Here is a 22,805-nt window from a genome sequence, read left to right as displayed (position 1 = left end):
GGAAATTTAAGCAAAAATATTTTATTTTATTTAAAAAAAATATTTTATTTTATTTTAAAAATTTAAACAAAAAATTTCTCTCAATTCTGTGCCTTTTATACATTTTCTTAGATTTTTGACACTGATGGTGTTTGAGGTTTTGGCAGAGAGATATCTACTTTAACATCTTGACTGTGCAAGGATTTGTAGAGATTTTTCTAAGATACAGTGCGTAAAACCAGAAGTAATTCACTGATACGATTTACAAGTGCACTGGGGCTCCCTAATCCTATTGAATTCATGTCATCTCAGATACCTTGACATATTTTAATTCTTGTAAATTTCATGTTTCTCTAATTACCTTTTAAAATATAAGGTATTAAAAACCTGACAAGCATCTTCTAGAAAGGGAGTGAAAGAACATGGAATTAAACACAAATTTCCTGGATTCCTGATTATGCATAAATGAAAAGCAATTCTTTTCCTTAGTTATAGCAGAGCTGTTTACAAAAAAAAACCCTATTAAGTTAAAATTGTTTGATTACTCTTCAAAAATGGTCTTCAAATATTTTAATTATATATTTTAGGGCAATTTTGTTAGCAATTACATATTATGTTTTTTTTCTAAAATCTTCCTGGGTGTCTATTAATTATGTGATAGAAACATCTCAGCTACAAACCTCTTAAATGTCAAAAATACACACTTGGTATTCAATTTGCTATTAATTTAACATAGAGCAACTCACTCTCACATACAGATTGTGTGTACAGCATGTTAAAGACACTATTTTCTGTCTACCCATTTTGGAAGTCAGGGTCACGCAGAGATTGTCCAGCTTCGATCAAATGCCTACCTATTCAAGAGAACTAATGCTCAGCCAGTATCCACTACAAATACGGAGAATTTCCTTGGGAGCAAGCATGCCTCATGATGTCAAAAAGTCAAACACTGCTCTCACTTATGTTGACTTTACTAGTTGAATGCATATAAAGGATGAATAGAGTTGCTAAGAGCAGAGTTTGGCTATGGGACTGCACATCTGAAAATGCGCAGTGTCGGCTGTTTTAGTTGTGGCAACAGGGTAGGAAGCATTGCCATGCATACACTACATGAGGAAGCTTTGCTACTTACTTCCAGAAGTGTGACTCTTGTATGAATCAAGTCTCAGTTGTGACTAGTAGAAAATATAAATATTTCTTTTTTTCCCAGTGCTCTGTTTTAGGCCCACTGTGCAGTCTCAAGTTGCTTTTGATATACTGTCAAGATGTGTGAAAATTTAAAACATAATCTTCCACAGGAAAACTTCTATGCTGTCAAATAGGCTCCATCACTTCATCTGCTTCCCTGTCATGTGAGGAGAGAGCTTTTATTGGCTTAGTCTGTCTTTCAGGGAACAAAGGATACCTTTCCTGTAAACAATAAAAATGCAAAACTTCCTTGTTTCCATATGCTGAGTCTCTTCCTCAGCGCACTGCTGGTAGAAGGTATGCCAGTCGTGCTTTTGATGCAACCCTGTCCAATTGTACTGAATGATCCAAAATGTATTTATAATATGCACCTTTCAAAGTCTCTTTGTGAGATTAATTTATATAAAGCTGAAATATCTTTACATTTCCCCTCCCCTTTCTTTACATTTACCCTCCAGAGGGTAAAGGGAAACTCGTGCACATTAATATCAGACTTATGAGCTAACTATATTTAACATTTATTAATTCTTTAGCTATACAAAAAGTAAGCTATAGACCTGAGGTGAATAAAAGACTTCTGATTCAAGAAAGAGTCAGGTTGACCTTGGCAGTGCCATTAATCATGAGTAGAGCTCAAACAGATTGTATAGCACTGCAGAGACTTTGGAAGGAGAATATAAGGATATATGCAGTTTGGGGGCCATAAACCATTGTCTTACAAAATGTCTATGCCTTAGATCATCATAAAAAGTTACATAAAATAGTTTTGCAAGAGATCTTCCAAGGCATAATGCCTTGTGCACGTCTGAACTTCTGCCATCTGCACAGCTACATCTAGGCATGGTATGTACATAAAGAATGGACAAATGTGCTGGTTTATATTTTTATTCTGCCTCTGTTTAAACTTTGTCAAGATCAAAATTAATAAAGTGTCCAACCTCAAAAGGTTTTCTAAAATGTTTGCTGTGAGTGTGGCAGTGAAATACAGTGATATGCTGAACTGTAGCAGATGATCAATGGAAAAATTACTATATTTATAATATATATGCATATGATGCCTACACAATAACAATCTAATTGCAAAGAAAAGTGGTGTGGAGTTCTTTACATGTACTTCTTTAGTGATACTTACAAGGGAAAAGGTGTCTTGGTACTAAAAATACAATAATAGTTTTTAAAAACCCTTTCCACTTTTACGTTGTAACAATAGTCTCATTTCAAAAGAAGAGGGAGAGCCAAGGGAAATTTCCTTCACATAAAGGAATAGCTGCTTTCATCTTTTTTATTATTTTGGAAAAATGTCATATTTGTATGAACATTTTAAATATTCATTGATGTATGCTCTTTTCCTTTTTAATTTGGGCTTTACATCTTCAGAGTGAGCAACAGCATTTCAAATTAAAATTTTCAGTGGAACTTTGGAAGAGGAAATGTGATGTCTTGACATACTGTTTTCTTTAAAAAAAAAGACAACAAACATAACCCCCAAACACAATGTACACAACGCCCTCCTCCCCCATAGTTCTAGTCATTAGATACTCCAGGAAGTGATCTCCATTTTTTTCTAAAAGAAGTCAGCATGTTGCTATTGCTTCTTGTCTTAGAGTTCATGTCTGATTTACCATTCAGTTTTGTAACACCATCACAGCAGACAGTTTACCACTTAAATGATAAAAGTTTCAATAGGCACTTTAGTGGAATTACGAAAAAGCTACCACTCTTCCACCGTGATGCCAGAAAGCTACCTTCTTTCTAAGTCAGGTCAGTAAACTGCACCTTGTAGGCCTGAGCTTGTCTCAGTGTAATTCCAGAGTAACAAAATAACAACAACAAAAACCTGTGTATGTTACAGGATTTATCATTCTTTTGCAAATCAAACCAAAACTGACGGTATGATAAATGTTGTAACTTGCTGGAAACAATTGCTGTCTTTTATAATCAAAGTAATTGTGTCCTATATAAAGCTTCGGTTTATCTTTTTAATTTCTTGTTGGTTTGCTTTTCTTTTTATTTCACTGTTGTGGTTGTACTTAAGTGACTTTGTCAGGGTTATAACTTTCTTCTTCTCCAAACATGTCTGCCAAGATCTTAAAGCGAGGTCCCCAGTCACTCAGATAGTCATAATCCTGGTCTGCCTCTGTAGTGAGGGAGTCTATAGAGCTGAGAGACTCTGCTACAGACCCGTTTCCTTCATAAGCATAGGTTGCCAAGGAGTCATAAGGGGGAGCAGATGGATCTACATCATTTTCCTGCAGCCTGTGATTAATGAAATCTCTTATGTCTGTGTTATCTTCCGCTGGGGGTCTGTGGCGCGGAAAACGCAAGGTGTCTGGTTTTATGTCCCTGCGTATTTTGTTATCTTCAATCACTTTGGGATTCCTCAGAGCACCTATGTCAAAAGCCTGGGTGTCCTCTTCTCCACCTCCTTCATCATCGTAATGGATAACATTATCTCTGATGTCTTCTTTAGAGGTCATCAGGGTGTCCTTTTTCTTCTGCCTCCGTAGTGCTACATACAGGACCACAATGACTGTAATGAGAGACAACTGAAGTTAAGACATGCACAGAAATAATTTAATACTCTGATGACACATCGTTATATCTTTCTTTGAAAGCCACAGGCAATCAAAGGAACTTTTGTCCTTAGAAAAGAGCGGCGCTTAGCAGTGCTCAAGCCAATGAAAAATCATTTGCTTTTTGACATAGCAGTCTAACTTTCCTAAGTGCTTGCTGTACTGCTGGAGAAAGTACCAAATATTTTTCCTGCTGGTTTGCTTTGCAAACAAATAGAATTGAACAGTACTTCAGGTTTTTAGTTCAGAGAGACACAGATGTGATTTTTTCTTTTTAAATATCTTCCATAGCAAAATAGAGAAAAGAGCCCTAAATTTACACTTTGAAGACAAGAATAAAACACTTAACCAAAAAACCAACCCACAAAGTATTAAAGAAAAAAAAAATTAGAATGTTGAATAATAAATAACTTGAACAATTTTGAATTTGGAATTTTTGAAATACAGAAAAAATAACCCTATTTAAGCTTTTTATACAGTGTACTTTGGCCTCTTCAGGGATCTGCTTCGAAAAATCACTTTATAAGGTTCTGGAGAGAAGAGGGGGTCCGGGAGAGCTGGTTGATTTTCAAGTATCACCTCCTCCAAACTCAACAGTGGCCCAACCTGAGGAGCAGGAAATCAAGAAAAGGCAGAAGGAGGCCTGCACTGATGAATAAGAAGCTCTTGACTAAACTCAGCTATAAAAAAAGAGGCATCTAAGAGTTGAAAACAGAGAGGTGAGCTAGGAGGAATATACAGTGACAGTCTGAACACGCAGGAATGTGGTTAGGAAAGACAAAGCACCCGTGGTGCTGTCTCATAAGGGACATGAAGGGCAGCAAGATGGGCTTGTACAAGTAAGACAGAAAAAAAAGGTAGAAAGGCAGAGTAAACGTGGGCCCACTGCTGAATGGGGCAGAGGAACTGTTGCCAAGTGACATGGAAAAAGCCAACCTAGTCAGCAGCTTCTTTGCCTCTGTCTTTTTTGGTAAAGTTGTCCTTTAGTAATTCCGGGTCTCTGAGACAAGTGGGTAAGTCTGGAATAAGCAAGAATTATCCTTGGTGGAAGAGGATCAGGTTAGGGAATGCTTAAACAAACTGGACACACAAGTACATGTGATATGGTGAGATACACCATGAATTATGAGGAAGGTGGCTGCTATCATTGCGAGGCTATTTGTGATAATTTTTGAAAGGTTGTGGGAACTTGGAGAGGTTTCTGAGGACTGGAGCAAGTCTCACTCCTATCTTCAAATAGGGCAAGAAGAATGAGCTAGGGAACTACCAGCCAGTCAGTCTCACCTTGATTCTGAGGAAAGTGATTGAGAAAATAATTCTGGAAACTAAGAAGGGGCATAAGACTAGCAGGCATGGATTTATGAAGATGAAATTGTGCTTAACTCTCTTGATAGACTTCTACAAAGAGGTGACTGGTTAATGAAGGCAGAAAGTGCATTAATTTAATCTTAACTTTAGCAAAGCTTTTGATGTTAACTTTCAAACAATCTTCTCAGAAAACCTGTAAAAGTGTGGACTATACAAGCAGATGGTGAGGTGCATTTCAAAGCTGCCAAACTGCCAGACTGTAAAGGTTGTGAGTGACATTTCAAAGGCCAGATGGAAGCCAGTCACTAATAAAGTACCACAGGATTTGATACTGGGACTACTTTTGTTTAATATTTTCATAAATAGCCTGAATTGTGGAATTGAGAGCACCCTCAGCAAGTTTTCAGGCGATAAAGAAGAGCAGTTTTGCCACCATTTAAAGGGATCTCATCAGGCTGAGAGAGTGGGACAAAAGGAGCTCCATGATATTCAACAAACAGAAATTCCAAGTCCCACACGTGGAGAAGAGTAACTGCATGCTGTGGATGCTGTTGGCCAACTGACCAGAAAGCAGCTTGATAGATGAGACCTTGTGATCCTGGTGGGCAACAAATTCACCATGAGCCATCAATGTACCCTTGTGTCAAGGAAAATCAACATCATTTGGGGCTGCATTAGGAGAACCTTGTTAGCAGGTCTAGTGAGGGGATCATTGCTGCTCAGCTCTGCTTATGCACACTTGGACTGCTGGGCCCAATTCTGGGTTCTTCATTACAAGACAAACATGGACTCCCTGGAGTAAGTCCAATGTAATGTAGAGCCACAAAGAAGATTAAGGGATTGGAACATCTGCCACACAAGGACAGGCTAAGACGGCCAGGTCCGTTCATTCTGGAGAAGAGAAGGCTCGGGGGATCTTATCAGTGTGAATAAATACCTGATGGATGGGAGTAAAGATAGAGCCAGGCTTTTCTGAAGGGTGTCCTCTCATAGGACAAGAGGCAATGGGCACAAATTGAAATGCAGTAAATTCCATTAAAATGTAAGGAAAAAAGCTTCTTTGTCACCAGGATGTCAAGCAGTGGAACATGTTGCCCAGAGAAGTTGTGGGGTATCCATCCTGCTCTAACTGGAATTGTGGCAAAGGAGACAGAATTCTTCTTGCTTCAAAAAAAACCCCCTGATGTAAGTTATTTTGGATTTTTTGGTTTTGTTTTAAATTCCTCAGAATGAGTGCATTCATAATATTAACTGCTACTCCATGACAAGTGTGGCCATTTGCCATTCTTGTTCTGATTAAAAAAAAAAAAATTCTCACAAAATAATTTTTTGACACAAAGCAGAAATCCTGACTTTTACCCACTGTTACTCAGAAGCTATTTATGTAACCTTAAGTCTTAGTAATTTACTTAAGTGGCAACTGTATCATCCAAATGCAAAGAGGACATGTTATATTCTGTGTCAGGAGCTGGTTTTGGATATGCATTAGATCATCATGGAATCTTGGAAGCCTATTAGTATCGAAAAGAGGCATAGGCCAGCATCTGTAAGACACAGTGTGATTTCTGCAGCCCATATTGTGCATGTATAAGCTATAAAGTTGTTTTTATTTCATTAGCAGTTGATTAAGCCTATATTACATGTAAGATGCACATGGGTATTGACTGCTATGGATATGCTGTAAATAAGGCAGTATTTAAATATAAGGTAGAACAGATGACAATGCCACCTTATGAAATCCATGCCTGCCTGAAATTAAAAATCTTCCCGTGAAGCTTTATTTGGATATGGCCAATAACAATCTGCATTACAATTATTTTCTCCTCTTCCATTTCTTCATTCTCCTTTTGCTCGAGTGGTCATGAAGAATTAAATAAAGGCTCTTAATATGTCCTTACTGCTGTTACTGTCAATAGGACTTATTACCTTAGTAATAATCTAAAAATTTAGACTTTCAAGAAAGATATTTAAAACTATTTCAGAGAAAAAAAAAATATTATTTGAGTTCCACTGGTTATCTTCATGCAATAAGAGATATTGCATAGATTGGGAGATTCATGGTCATGGTCAGTGCTTTGGGATATGTTTCTAGAAATAAACTGCCACACATTTTCAATGGCTTTTGTTAAACACCAGGTGAAGCTAGTGAATAATCAGAATAATGCACTTTGCAGGGTTTCATGAGAACTAACCTAGAAGTATAACAATACACAACAAGATTGCAATCAGTGCTCCTGTGCTGAGGCCGACTGGTAAGAAGATTGCTTCCACATTGCAGGACTGGATGGTGCCATCAGAATCACATCTGCAAACACGGATCGTCAAAGTGCTTGTGCTGCTCTGGACAGGGTAACTGCTGTCTTCTATTACTACTGGAAGAAAGTACAGCTCTTGCTGCCTTCTGCTGTAGCCATTTCTCCTGGTTTCAATCCCAGCTGTGTTGTCTGTAAAACATGACAGTCATTAGCAGATTTTTATTGTGCACTTCATTTCATATTATAGCTTGTATCACCTCTATTTCATATTTCTGTTATTTCATATTTGAAACTTGGTGAATGACATGCATTATGTAATTGCCTTGCTTTGTCATTACAGAAGGCATTATATTCTGACCGGTACAGTTATTTTTTGCAGAGCCTTAAACAATATTCCTTTTCTTGTAAACTTGTTTTGAAACAAAACAAAGCTGGTTGTTGAAAATAAAAAAAAGCTGGTTGTAAACCAGCTGAAATTTCAAAGAAGATAATAATAATTAAAAAAAAAAAAAAAAAAAATTACAAATATGATTCAGAAGGCTTTTCAGTTTTTCTTTTCTCCTTATCTCCTTACATTCTAAGCCTGTGGTCCAAAGGACTTTGACTGCATATGGATTTAGGATCATGTCTCTATCAACTAATTAATTTCCTTAAAAATTCAAAGTAATATACCTGGACAATGTGCTATTACTTTAGCTTTCCTTCCCCATTAAAAATAACTAGAGAAATGATCTGAGGACTTGAAACTCAGTACAGTTTCCATCAATTAGTCCACTTCTAGATTTTGTCATTTCTTCCGAGTTAGTTATTGTTGCTTTTCCTGAATCAAAGTAGCAAGGGAATGATGTAAAGATTAAAAGAATTACATTAAAAGCAAAATCAAAATTAATTTAGCAGGGAATTAATAAGATGACAGAACTGAATGAAGGTGACTTGGTGTTGTTAGCATTTTTCCATCTCACCCATATTCTTTATTATATTTTTTAGATGTCACACAATGGCTTCCATGCCTTAGAGTTTTGTTGCTAGGTAGAGGAATTAAGGACTCTGAATTTCACACTCAAATACTGGTATGGAGTTCTGATTCAGGAAAATAAGAAGGAACCCTAAATATCCAAAATTAGGTATGTTATGATTAGACACCAGTGAGAAGGTGCATGACTAAAAACATGCTTCAGACACCTCCTTTTTATCAAACTCAAACGTGGACAGGTCAAGTTCAGTTACACTTAGTTTTGAAAAGCAAAAATGTCTCAAAATAGTTTTAATCAAACCAGCTTCCATTTTCAGCTTTTTCTTTCTCTCTCTGTTTAATCACCTGCACTATATAAAAAGTCTAAGAACTAATTTGAAGACATTTAGTTTAATCTTTTTTTCTATTATTTTTCCATATTTCTATGATTAGAATTACTTATATTCTTTTACTTTTTTCTTCTAATTGCAATGCTAAAGATCACTTTAATAGCTTACAATGCAACTAAATTACTTTCCATCCTCCTTTGAGAAGAATCAATAAGATCAACCTCTTAACTCCTTGATTTTGAACAATTTTGTTGCTCTTTTATGAACCCTTTCAATTTTTTGAAATTCTTTTGAGAATATGAACACAGGCAGGTGTTTGAACTCTGCACAGATGAGCCTGGAGAAGCTAAGATAGCTTCTGGTTCTTCAGTCTGTTGGCAATAAATTAATTTATAGGATATGCATGAGAAAAGGAAATTCTGTCTCTTACATGAGGAATGGAGTGTACTCCACATGGAAGCTGCCCTCCAGAGTGCAGAGTGAGGCCAGCAAAGCAGAAAGATGGAGATCTGCAGTCCCTTTGGAAGCACTCCAGCTCTGCAGGGCATCACTTTTATTAACATGGTAAATTGGTCTCAGTACTGCTGAAAGGCAACCTTGAACTTCTTGCTTGCTCCAGTCCTTGTTAAGTTAGGTTCTGAAGTATGGGGCCTGGGTTCCCTTGAGTGCACCACAAGAATGTTACACCTGCTGAAGTATCAGACCACCCATGATTTTCAGCTGTGTAGAATAGCACGGGGATTAGGGCTTTTTGATGTATTTAAAAATGTTAAATGGCACCTTTACTTGTAAAAGCATTAATTGTAGCACAGTGAACAGCACTGTGTCCTCAAAAAAGAGAAAACATTCCTTTCACAAAGTACCTGCTTGTTGCTAACATAATTGCTAACTTAAAAGAAAATGGTACTTGTTTTTAAAAGGTTTCTGGAGTGATAATAATGTTGTTTTATTATACCTCTAAATTGTTCAGACAGCAGAACTTCCTCCACCTTTTTGGCCTCCAAAAGGCAAAAGATATTGAAAAAGAGGTTTTTGTTTGGGCAGATTTTTTTCTAAAATCTCTGTAAATCACTGATAATGAAAAAAGGTTTTTATGATTTTTTTTTTGTTCCTTACATTGTAACAAATAGCATACTTTTTCCTTTTATTTTCTTTTTTTTTCTAAGTTTTAAGAAATGCTTTTAAAAGTGTGTATCTTGGCTGTTTCCACTTTTTATCAGAATATTGCACTTGTTTCTATACAGTTGTGAAGCTTCATTAACAGATTACTGAGATCCAAAGTCATCTCAATGTCAACACTACTAGTTTAAACAGGGAAATTTAATTATCTAATAATATTTGAACAATTTTCTCACCAAACTCATACGCTAAGCACACTTTACAAAAGCTGTAATTACTGTATGGACTTATTAAGTTTAGATTTCTTTGATTAATTAAATCTGTTAAAACTACCTGAGAAGACTTCTATTTAAAGCAAAATTTTGTAATTATTTAAAAAAAAAAAAAAAATCTTGGTGATGTTAAAGGAGATTTTAGGAAACAGATGGGAAAAAAGAAATGAAAGCTCCTACTTTAAAGAAATCTTTACCAAAAAAACCAAAGGTATTTAGAAATATATGGTGTTCATGTTCTAAGACTATATAATTGTGAAGATATTACCCATGTGGACCTTGAAATATGTTCCAGAGACAAGTAACGCCCTAACCTTCCAAGAACAGAAGTAAGAGAACTTGAATCTGTTGTAAAGTTGACCTTCATATTTATTGAGCTGTCTGCCTCAAGAAAATTGTTTGAATTCCCTCTGATAAAATGCCCTCTGATCTACATAGTTTTGGTTTTTTTAAGATACTGTTATTCATGTCTGCAATATTATGAATTGTCTCATTATATACTCTATTTAAAAATCCTTGAGTGAAATTCTTCTCTCATCTGTTCAGTCTTTTTAACTTTAACAATCTATGACACACTAAGATAGAAGTCACCAGTAAGTTTGGGAATAAACCATTTTCATTGCATCAGTTTCACAGGAGAGCTATACAGAAAGAGAAAAGAAGCATAGTTTATTTTCAAATTTATTTCTTCCTGAAGTTTCTTCAGGATTAATAGTTAGCTTATGTTGTTGGCTTTAATTTTCTATTACATAGCCATATCAATAGTGTCAATGGTGCATGGCTTCAAAAATAATGTGGGCCATATATATAATTTTAAGTACATTTTTTTAAAGGGTAAATAAAAAGGCTTTTCCAATTTTATTTCAATTGGTGCATTATTCATTTCTAGCACTTTTAAGGGTTTGGATCACTTAATTCTCAAGAAAGGAACCTTTACCTCACAATCGATGTAATCTCAAATTTAAATTGAAAACAGCAATTAAAAAAATAAGAACTATATACTTTTTTTTTTTTAATAGTGATACTTATAACCTGCACATCTGAATGTTTTTGAACTTTGTTGGATGTTCTTGGGTGTTCTTTCTTTGAAGTGTAATTTAAATCCTTTTATATTAAAAGTTTATCACAGTTATTTAAAGATCCTCTAATAGCTGAAATACTTCTTTTTCTCTTATTTGATTACAGTAGTTAGTGGTGAAAATTTATGGCTGTGTCTGTTCACAGAAGATGCTTACAGTAGGAAAAAAGATTGATTTTTTTTTTTTGTCTTGGTTTGTTCTTTGCCATCTAACAAAAGAGGTCAGTTTAATAAGGAAAAAAAAAGGTATTCAGTTATGACAAAAATTTGAAGAAAAATCAGGGATGTCAATTGTATGAATCTCCAAATTATTAAGGGTGTTGTACTTCAGCAGCACATATTTAGAACTCACTCTTCTGCAGGACTATACATCCTCAAGAAAGCACAATATCTGGGTACTTAGAAAATGATTAGCAAAATCATAGTATTTAAACAAGACAGCAATAGTGCCTTGTTTAAAGGTATACCTGCATTGGCATATGGATTCTTCCTGAGATACTGAATGATAAAAGGAAGAAAATAAAACAGGTAGCAGTGTTTTTGAAGGCCTGTAGGGAAATCTCAGCCTTTGGTGTTCTGACAATTCCTGCCCCTAAAAATAAGAAAAGGTGCAAGACCTGAATTTATATTAATATAGGTCCCAGAGAGTTTAGCAATTAGAAATGTCAAATAAAAAAGTTAGGTCTGTAGACACAACTGTAATTCAAAGTAAACATATTTGTCATTGTAACCGCAGTCTGCTGCTCTGAAAGAGAGATATGGGTAACCAACTTACTTCTGTAGTCATGGACTGTGAAATTTGGTTTGTTGGAAGCCTCAGGTGACAGTTTGAAGGAAAACCTTTGCCCAGCTGGTGACAAATCTTTGTCTGTTGCAGTGATGGTCTGTATCACCTGAAACCAGATTAATTCTGAAGTCAGTTCACTTGTAGAAGTGCAAAGTGAACATCAAATGAATCTATTGAAAGTGGAATCCTGCTGGATAACTACCATTCCCTTAATACACTGAGCAGTAGAGGCAAGAAGTCTGAATTCTATAAGCACCAGAGAAATCAGAAGGTCTTGCTTTCACATATCTGATGAAAATCAGAAAGACTTACCCTATATTCATGGTATTTAATATTTATTGCTTGTATTAAAATGCTAGTGATTTCTTTCAGTTGAATATTTCAGCCGAATACTGACCATGATGTCATTTTAAACCCAGAAATTTCTACTGCTTTAAATAGTAAGGAAAGAAAAAACAAAAGAGCAAGCATTACAAACTTGAAATACCTGTCCTGGCTTGGCATTCTCACATACAGATGTCTCATATGGAACTGAAATTTCAGGAGGAAACTCGTTGACATCCAGAACATTTATTATAACATTGACTTTGCTGGTTAATAGTGGATTACCTATAAATAATTTCAGAAGAAAAGCGTTATATTTGTTGTCATCACCAGTCTCCAAAAGCTATCATAAACTTGTGATCTCAGTACTGTGACTCCCAAAAAGCCCTTGACTTCCATTTATTTCTGATTTGAACTAAGAAGAAAACAGAATCAAACTTCTTATCAATTTCTACCAGACTTTGATCCATTACTCTTCATGGGTTAAAGAATCAATTAGTGTGATTATCAGAGCATAAAAGGAAAAAAAGTGAAGTTGTACCCGTTATTAAAGATGCAAACTTTTCTCAGATCACTTTTCAATAAGCCTGTGGAAAACACTTCCAATGATTAAAACTGAATTCTGTTTTCCACAACTAAATGCAGAAAATCAATATTTATTTCCTAGTCACTGTTTGCGTCTTCAAGATATTAAGGAGGCAAGCAGAGCATACCAATTTAGAAGATGGAGAAAGCAAGACAGAAAGATATGAAAAAAAATCTTGCTGAAGGCCAGCCAGAGTGAGTGTTAAATTTAGCAGTGAAACATGCACAGCTAGCATTCAAGTATTTGGCCTTGTTGTAAAAGGTATTTCTTTTAACTGCAAAAGAGTTTGCAGGCAGCAAATACTTTTGTGCAAAAGAAATGTTCAACAACAGTATATATCATGTTTCTTTCCGCTGTCCATCCTCTACAGATAATCTTCATTAGTCACTAGATGCATTTTAAAAACAAGTTTATTTGCAAATGCAACGTCTGACAAAAACAGAGACACTATTCCAATACAAAACTGACAATATTATCTTTTACTTTATGCTGAAACCTCCTGCAAGATAGCAAATACATGAAAAATATTATAGCTTGTGAGTCAGGAGTATAATTATTTTTATCATTTTTCACTTAAGATGAGTGGCAGAAACAGTTAACCACTCACGAAATCTATGCTATAAATCAGGCTGGTTTAAGAATGACAACATGGGGCCATGTTTAAGTACAAGAGGGCTTGTTTTGAATCCTCAGGAATAAATCATAGAATCATAGAATTCCTTGGGTGGGAAGGAACTTTAAAGATCATCTAGTTCCAAGCCCCCTGCCACATGCAGAGACACTTTCCACTAGACCAGATTGCTTGAAGCCCCTTCCAACTTGGCCTTGAACACTTCCAGGGACTGGGCACCCACAATTCCTCTGGGCAACCCGTTCCAGTGCCACAGCACCCTGACTGTAACGAATTTCTTCCTCATCTCCAATCCAAATCTACTCTCTTTCAGTTTGAAGCCATCCCTCCTTGTCACTACACGCTGCGGTCAAAAGGCCAGCTTTCTTGTAGGCTCCCTTCAGGTACTGGAAGGCCACAGTTAGGTCATCCCAGAGTGTTCTCTTTTCCAGGCTGCACAAGCCCAATTCTCTCAGCCTGTCTTCAGAGGAGACATGCTTCAGCCCTCTGATCATCTTCATGGCCCTCAATGGACCCTTCAAATTATTTGCATTAGGCACTTGCTTTGCAGTTCATGTAATCCTTGGCATTTGTTTTGTTTATAACTAACACAGCAAGGGAAAAGTCTCTTCATGTTGTCCCTGTAAAAGATTTTCATGATTTCTTCCTTATTCTTAGGAACTACTAAATGCAGTAGTAGTTTCAGGAGTCCTCTGTCAAAAGCAAAGGTTTCCCCAATGATTTCCTAGTTACACAGGGCTAGCTGCAAGAATAACTTCGTTTCACCTATTTTCAAGTTGTAGATAAACTGACCATGCTATAAACACAGCTTGGAATTTAGAAGAACACAAAAATTCACTACCAAAGCCACATATTTTTAGTCCCTACGTATGAATATATTTATTTAATAGAGAACATATACAATAACATCTCTGAATCCTCGTTCATTTCCAATTCAGCATCATCCCTACTTGAGGAATGTCTCTGTGGAGGAAGGCATTGTGCAGTAGCAATGAAGACACTGCGTGGTCTAGCAACTAGGATTTAGGCACTGATTCTTTAGATGCTTGAAGAGCTGGAAGAAATCTAGATCACTTGTTCACAGTTGAATTGGTTCCTTTGTATGAAAGGAAACAAAAATACTAAGAAGTTATTTTATTCAGTAGAGGGCAGGACCTCTATAGAGAGATCAGAAAATCCTTGAACAGGTCAAGTTCACACAGCTACTGGGAGAAACAATCTGACTTAAAACCTAGCAGTACTCAATGGAAAGGACACATCAACTCACATGGAGTTACTGAGGTTTTGCTTTAGTTTTGCTTTTTTTTTCCTGTCTGTGTTTATTTTAAGGTACAACACTGAGTAACAGGGGTTCATGAGACATTCTTCAAGCACATTAGTAGTTAATGCATCACCACCGAAGTACAGGCATAGACGTTCATTTCCTTTTAGAAATATGTTCACTATGCTTTTCAATAAAACAATGAATGTATTAAAAATTTATGCATCATGTACATGGAAATAGCCTATTTTGATAATTTCTGTTAGACACAATAGTTTCTTGAAGAAGTTTTTTAGATCCTATTTTTGTGAAGTATGTTATATAAATGACTTTTTTTCTGCTTTTTGAAACAGTTTATGTAGTATGTGGCCTATATTTTTTAAATTAACAAAAAGATTTGATAGTTTGCCCCTCCTCAAAATCACAACAGGATAGCATGCTCTGGAAATATACATGAATATGAGTACACTTATGATTTATTTCTCACAGATGGTCTGTGATTTTTTCTCTGAGGTTATTTGAAAGATATATTAGAGGACAAAATCTTCTCTTCCTAAGTATTTCAGCCAAGTAGAATGTTACCTTGCATAAATGGTCTGGAAAAGTCAAATATGAAAGTAAACAGTATTGCCAAAGCCTAAGATGGACCTATTCCAGGTTTTCATTTTGTCTATATGATTGTCTTTCTGCTTTGCACTGACATCAGCTTAACTACTTGTGTATATAAATGAAGAATGCAAGATGTTGTACAGCTTTGAATTGATAAATAGTAATGAAGACCTGTAATACTTGATGTGAACAAGAATGAAGAATTGCATTTAAAATACTACTTTGCAGGCTTGACCTCCATTTTCTTTGGTTTTTGGTTGCTGTTTCTCTTAAAATCAAGTCTTTTGGAACCCTGTGAACACAATAGTGACGTACATGCTGCTATCAGTGAGTGAGGCACTAAAAACCTCTGCTAATGTCTTTTAAACCCAGATTACACAGATGAGAAGACAAACTGGTTAAATTATGAACATAGGAATTAAGAAGCTGATTTCATGTTTCAGTTCTGCCTGTAAGATATAGGAAAATTAATTAATTTCATTAACTTTATTTCATCAACTTAATTAATTAGTTCACTTCATCTTCCCTTGTTGTTCTTGTCTGTAAAACAGTGACCATCCTGCTTCCTTTTTTTGCTTGATTACCATAATTTGTTAACATCTTAATGGTTCAAAGATATTACAGCAGTAGAAAGCATAAAACATTCTTTGAATAATGAGCTTGTGAAAATCCAAGATATCTGAGAAAATAGATGCTGACTATTGAGGAGAACTGGTGATTCCTTAATCGTAGTTATGGTATGCAAGAGAAGATTAACTCCATTTTGAGATTTAAGGTGAGTTTTCTTTAACATTCTCAAAATTTGGGCCTAGACATAGGTGAGTTGGGAACATGATTTGAACAGGAAGGATTATTATTTTTTTCTTATCCTTAATTTATGCTTTGAGGACAGGAAAGCAGAAATAAGATCTTACACATTTTATCTAGCTTGCCTTTTGTCGGATGGAAAAGCCACTTCCATACCAGGCAACTAGGCAGCTCATAGAGGAACCTTTTGAACACTGGACTGTGTTTTTTTATGCTCTTTTTTATGCCACTATGCTCTTGGCACAGTTTTGGCCTGGGGCAACTACTGGTTGTGGAAAATCCACATGTATGTGCTGAGAATTAGCAAGGGCAAGGGACTACTCTTGAAATGAACGCAAGCCATGCTTAATATAGTGTTTTGGATAGGTTATGTGGCATCAAAAATGTTCAGAAACAGCAGCCATGAAGGCTACTAGGGTGTTGATTTATTTTAAGAATTAAAAAACAAAGCAACAAACTACAATGAAATATAGTCAGGTAATGAAGAGAAGTACAGATTAGTTGGGAAGTGAAACGGGGGAAAACAGTCTGAAACATCCCCCACCTGCTCATGCATTTTGCTCTATGTAAAACCCAAACTTTATTTCTATGAATGGGTTAGGGATGTTCTGCATTCAGCTGCCTTCATACCTGTCTTATCACGAGCATGTCTGCAGGACAATCATCCACCTCCTGCTTAAAAACATGTGAATTTAGGGACAATTCAAGAAAAAATAGTTTACAGAATGACCATTAGGATGTGCCTAAAAAGTGTGTGTGTGGGGGGGTGTTGTTGTTATTCTCTCACACTGAGAAAACTAAATTTTAGCAATAAAGTTTTTAAATAACATAATCTGGCTGCTACTAGTTATGAGTCTACTTATTTATTCTTATTTTATAAGGATATATTATATATCTATATCCTTAGAGAGAGATAAGGTCACCAGGAAGTGAAAATACTTCAATAACAATATTGTTTGTCCTATGCTGAAGAAATTTTGTGCAGCTAATTTTAACACTGGGCTGCCTTCCTTACCTAGTCATGTATATGTCAAGGCACTGCTCAGTGTGTTTGTTCCGTGATAAGGGATGACAATTTCAGTTTCTATGTCAGCACTGGACAGCAAATTTTGTATCAATAATTCTTCAAATAGAGCAATTTCCCCTCAGTCTTTTTCTTCAAATGCTGGGTTTTTTTCTTTCTCTCTAACCATTATTTTTTGGTTTTGTGCAGTGTGTCATCCCTCAATCCTCAGCCTTTATTTCTATGCTCTTGGTCAGACAACTGCACATAATGTTTTGACAGTTACTACACCTCAAATCCTCCCAAACTTTGCAAGTTACTGGTATAATAAAAGTGTGGCAATTGTTGTTAATGCTATAGATAATGGTCAATGTATAAATATTTTGGGGTATGCTGCAATGAATCACAGATATATTTTAGGTGCAGATTCTTAACATGGCAATTGATAAAATTGGGGATTTCAAAATATATACTACTTGCTACAGCTCTGCTTAAATATGATAATCATATATATATGTGCACAGACAAACTTCAGGGTAGACATCTTTAATTACCCTTGGGAATAATAAACAGATTTAAATCAAATCTACTAAAACTGCTTCCTTGCTGCAGGTAAATAATTCACAAATCCCAAATGCCCTTTGTCCACCACTAAGTCAAAATAGTTAAGCTTACTGAAACATAGACCATGATGAGACCTTCTTTCTGCATCTACCTGCCTTTCAGTTTCTCTAGAAAAAAATTACAGTTCTGCTGGATTTTCTCTGAATATACACCTGCATATGTATCTCTATGGACTCAATCACTTCAGACAGTTTAGGCTTCTCTGTTAGTGTATGTCTTTTCCAATCTATGGATAAAATTCAAGTGTTCAGCTGGTGTTCTCTTTATACTTTCAGGTTCCAAGAGGTGAACCTGTGGTTCTTTTTGAGGTAACTACAACTGAGAATTTTTTTTTTTTTTAAATCTGAAAGAATATATACCTTCTCTGCTTCCCAAATCTCCCTCTTCCTGTTAGTAGCATGTATTAACTTCTGAAGACTCAGCCAAGAAATACATTTAGGAAAACCTGTTCTTTGTTACAGAAATTTGAATTTTCTGACACATAAACAACATAGAATGAATAAGAAATACAGCAGGATCCTCTTCTACAGCCTGTTGATGTCAACAGACAGAATTCTGTGGCCTTTGCACAACTGCTAAGTGACCAAAAGACTTGTATTCAAAGGGTGAGATATACCTATGAGAGTTACAGTTTGACAAGACCATGAATGTGAAATGCCACACAGACAGATGGCAATGAAGCAAGTTGCTGGTACCTAACAGAGTGGAAGAAGGGACTTCTTATGAAAAAAAGGCTATGCAGAAGACATAAAGACAAGAAATTAAATTATTCCACTGCAAATCACACTGGAAAAGAAAAGAAGGCGTTAGGCATAAAATTTTGGGCAGACACAAGAGCAGAGATGCAGCACAGAGACTAGTTCATTTAGGGCATTAAATCCTGACTTAATTTTAATGTGCTTTTTATCTGAGTATCAAATGACTCTTTAAATTTTTCTGCCTTCAAAAAGCACATTAAAAAACCTGTTATTTGACCAACCTAATTCCTTATGAAATGAATTATGAAATCGTAAATCAGAACTGGAAAGCATCCATATAGCTCCTCATGTTCTCCATGCTGACAAAATGGTTTTCAGCTTCTGAGGGAACTGTTCTTACATGAGGTCTGCTAGCAAAACCTTACTATACAGGGCTGATGGAACATCACACTTATCCTCACAATGAGTCTGGAAAAATTATTATTGAACCTTCTTAAATAAACTCTTGGCAATTCAAGCAGTCTTCACATTATATTTATACCTGAGCATTACATTCTGAGAAAAATACCACATTAGCATATTAATTTAGTTTGTGTCATACTTACTAACTTTACTTGCAATTATAGAGAAATTGTATTGTGCTGTGCTTTCTCTGTCCAGTAATTCATTAGTAGCAATGGTTCCTTCAGTAGCATCTATTGTAAAGTAGCTGTCCACATCATTCTTCCAATCGATGAAGTATCTGTATGTGAAAAATATTAAAGAAAGTAGATGCAAATGTGCAAAGATTACTCATTTATCATAGCAGCAGTGTAGCTGCCTCAAGTTTTGTTATTTTTCTCTTCACAGCTATTACCATCCTTGCAGGAAGAAGACAATAAAGAATGATTTGTTTATTTCTTTTTTTGCCAAGTGGGAGTGCTCTGGGGGAAATGGGATATAATAAAAGATTTAGTACTTCTGGTGTTCAGATTATTTGAAAACCTAGAAGTGCCAAGAAGCTGATGCACATCTTCTGTGACCCTGATTACTTATACCAGCCACTTTGGAAAGCACGACATAGGCTTAGAGGGAAAAAGAGAAAAGGTATGTGAAATGTGATGTATGGATGGTGATGAACAGTGTGCCAGGTCCGGACTCTTTACATCCATTTGTAACTGCAGTGGGCTGGACTAGTCTCACTGGCTCTCAAAAAGGTGTCCTAAAGGATTTTGGCAGAGTAGCAGCAAGGGAGATGGAGAAGAGTATGCTTATTACTACACATATACAGGATCAATAAAGAGCACTTTGCCTTTGTGAAGAGTAGGTTCTGTACCTGTGAGGAACAGGGAAAAAACAATTGTTTTGGGTTTTTTTGTTTTGTTTTGTTTTCCTGAGCCTTTATTTGTCAAGAAGTATAAACATAAGAGAGATTTAAAACTAGAAATGTCTACTTATTTCTTATTTTTCTTTAGCGAAGAATATAAAGCGGAAGTGTACTTGTAAACATAGCTGCTTAAAAGCAATGTGATAACTATCCCAAACCCATTTCCCTTAAATGCTAATTAATTTGAAAGCCTATTTTCACATTTGATGCTACTGTTTGTAGTCACAACAGAACAATATTCTTTCTTATGCAATTGCCGCCAGCTACTAATTTCCTTTTCATTGTTAGTCTCTTCATACCTTGATAGTGTTTCTCAAAAACTAGGCAGGATGAAATTGAGAAAGCCTTTCATGAGCAGTAGGTAATAAGAACAAAATGGCACTCAACAAGTACATTTAGAAGATCATAAAACCTAGAGAACCACTCCTATGACACCTCATTTCATGTAAACCAGTGAGAGTAAGAATAAAAGCTGCTATTTCTGTCTCTAATTAGAGTTATTTATGTATTTAATATATAGGGAATGGAATGATAAACACTGTGTTTACTTCTGTAGAAGGAAGCAATGGTAGAAATGGGTATATGTCATATTCCCAAAGAAAATATTTCTGCTTGGTGCTAAGAATGCCAATACCTCTGATAAGACTTGAAGAGTAAAAAAGCCACAAATAAGGTGATGTGCTTGTTTGTAGACATTTTGTTCAATCAAAATCACAACAAAATTCCTATCTGTAGATGAAATAGGTTATTTCATCAATTGACAGGCATCATTACCAGTTTACAGCTTTAATTGAAAAGCCTCAGAAATGGCTTGCTAAAGGCAGCATGTATCTTTTTACACAGTTGAGCAGGCACATTTTCTTGAATATGATATTATTGTCTACCAATATTTGTAATTTCAATCTCTTTGTTCAAAATTTGCTTGACATTAAAATTATGAAAAATATATAAGCCATTTATTAGAAATATCATTACCCTGAGATACTCTCTCAGGAGCAGCAAAATTACTCTGTCAGGCTTTGCATGTTTAATAAATTATAATTTCTTTCAAATTAAATACACAGAAACACACAAATAAATGAGTTCAAAGTATAAGAAAGTAACTTGGCTTTTATTTCCCCTTAGGAAGATTAACTTTGCCTGAGTACCCTGCATATCACAGTATGAGCCAGGGAAGAAAGTACAGGCCTTAATTCAAAGCACAGTGTAGGTGATGGCCTCCTTCACCAGGAGGCCTTGAAACTACAAAAAACATATTATGTATGGTCACTGTTGTGTTTGAAGTGAAGTTCAAGCATGAATATTTGTAGGATTAGAGTCTGATTGTCTGGAAGCATTCACGTAGGTGATTAACTTCATGAACAGGCCCAGTAAAAAACCTTCATACCTGTTCCTAAACATAAGCATCAACAGGATCAAGGTTCACAGTAAGCACTGCAAGACTGGCACTGCTCCTGCTGACACTTACGACAGAATTCCTCGTGCCTTCTGTGGAAATGGGAATTGAACAGTTTGATAAAAACAGAACTGTAGCAGTTCTTCCAAATTCATTGCCTTCACCTTCACTGTGTTCACAGTGTGACAATTATACTATGTCATCACCTTAGAATTGTTAGTACTTTTATTTATTTATTTTACTTTTGGCATTATCTTTAAAGACATCCCTTCCTTCTCTCTCCATGTGCTGCACATAAGCTTAAATTAGGCATGTGAGACTGTTGTTTCAGCTCCTCTCATTCTAAGAATTTACATATTCAATTAGACTAGAGAAGGGAGAGGTATAGGAGGAATTATTGGAAATATATTTCCTAAAACATATAAATTTACAGGAAAAGATGCAAACAGGCATCCATTCTTCCTCTTTTGATTGGTTCTCCATGTATAGTACCCAAGAAAACATACCTAGAAGAAAATCCACTTACAGGAAGGTCTTCTGGACACAGAATTGCACCCAGATACTTCAGTAAGTCTATAAATCTTAAGAAAATAGTGAATGGGACCCCATCTATCTGGTCTTGAAATGGAATTTTTTGTGGCATCCCAAGGAGAAGTTACTTTTGGCAAAGTCCCTAAGAAAACATAGTTTCCTTTTCTAGGCAAAAACCACTCTTTCACAAACTGATGCGCAGTGTGAGATTTTTTGTAAATAGGACAGCAACAGCTAATCTTTTTCTAAGGCCAACAGCATAGCGTGAGCTCTGTCCTTAATGTGGAAAAAATGCTTTGAAGTAGAGAAGAAATGGGAAAAAGGTCTCTAACCAGAAAAATCAGTAACTTTCCAGAGATAAATCCAGATATCTGTGACATAAAGCCTGACATTTCTTGTTAGATTGGGATACACAGAGGAACACTGTCAAAATACTGGTATTAGGACAGCTGTCTAAATCTTCCAGTCATGGTCTAGCAGTTTGAAACAACTGAGGTTGGTTTATTTGACTTCTCAGAGTGCCTGCAAGACAGACCATGGATAAGTGCACTCATCCTAAGAGGCATTTCCCTCCTTGAAAAGTTAGGGAGAACTTACTTGTTGACATAGGACAAAGCAGTATTATTTTTCAGAAGCCCCTGAACAGGCCTGCCTGGCAGCTCTCAGTACAAGACATTGATATAGTTCATATTTACTTCCAGGGAAGAAATTTTGACTTATATGTCTCCCTGAATATTCTTCCCAGCAGAGAAGCGTATTCCAGATTATATTATTCTTGAAGGCAGGGAGAGAGTGTGGAAGTATATATCTTCGCTAACATTGTCTGAGTTTTCTTAAGAAAACTGCTTTTTAGCTGCATTTGCACACTATGTAGGATAGAAGAGACAGAATGGAAATATTTGTTTTATAAAATTATAAGATTCAGGCCTATAAGACTCACCCAGAGTCCACACTGGCTTCTTAGGAGCTCCAAGAATTATGGGCACTCACCCCAGCTAGACAGTGAGGCTGCATGTCCCTCATGAGCTCTCACAGAACAGTCTCATGGGAGAGGGCTCATCTGCTTGCAAAGAGAGGAGGACAACAAGGGTGGAGTGCTATTGAATAC

The 22,805-nt window shown here is 36.0% G+C and overlaps 1 protein-coding gene across 3 annotated transcripts in view; it reads right to left on the bottom strand.

Annotated features, from left to right (window-relative positions):
- Positions 1-2,516: 2,516 nt before the first annotated feature.
- Positions 2,517-22,805, bottom strand: part of LOC138105805 (cadherin-12) — a 158,635-nt gene continuing 138,346 nt past the window's right edge. For 2 of the 3 annotated variants that reach the window (XM_069005891.1, XM_069005892.1), the window contains 5 exons: positions 19,010-19,146; positions 12,349-12,470; positions 11,850-11,967; positions 7,241-7,492; positions 2,517-3,697 (listed from right to left, as the gene is read on the bottom strand). In XM_069005891.1, coding sequence (XP_068861992.1) covers positions 3,198-3,697; positions 7,241-7,492; positions 11,850-11,967; positions 12,349-12,470; positions 19,010-19,146 — 1,129 coding nt within the window. In that variant the 3' untranslated portion in view covers positions 2,517-3,197. Of the gene's footprint in view, positions 3,698-7,240; positions 7,493-9,035; positions 9,179-11,849; positions 11,968-12,348; positions 12,471-19,009; positions 19,147-22,805 lie in introns of those variants that run through there. The other variant, XM_069005893.1, reaches the window with a different exon arrangement.

This window comes from Aphelocoma coerulescens, chromosome 2 (assembly GCF_041296385.1).
Source record: "Aphelocoma coerulescens isolate FSJ_1873_10779 chromosome 2, UR_Acoe_1.0, whole genome shotgun sequence".
Classification (NCBI taxonomy): Eukaryota; Metazoa; Chordata; class Aves; order Passeriformes; family Corvidae; genus Aphelocoma; species Aphelocoma coerulescens.
The sequence above is the reverse complement of the archived record's forward strand: the minus strand, read 5'-3'. Positions and strand labels throughout refer to the sequence as shown.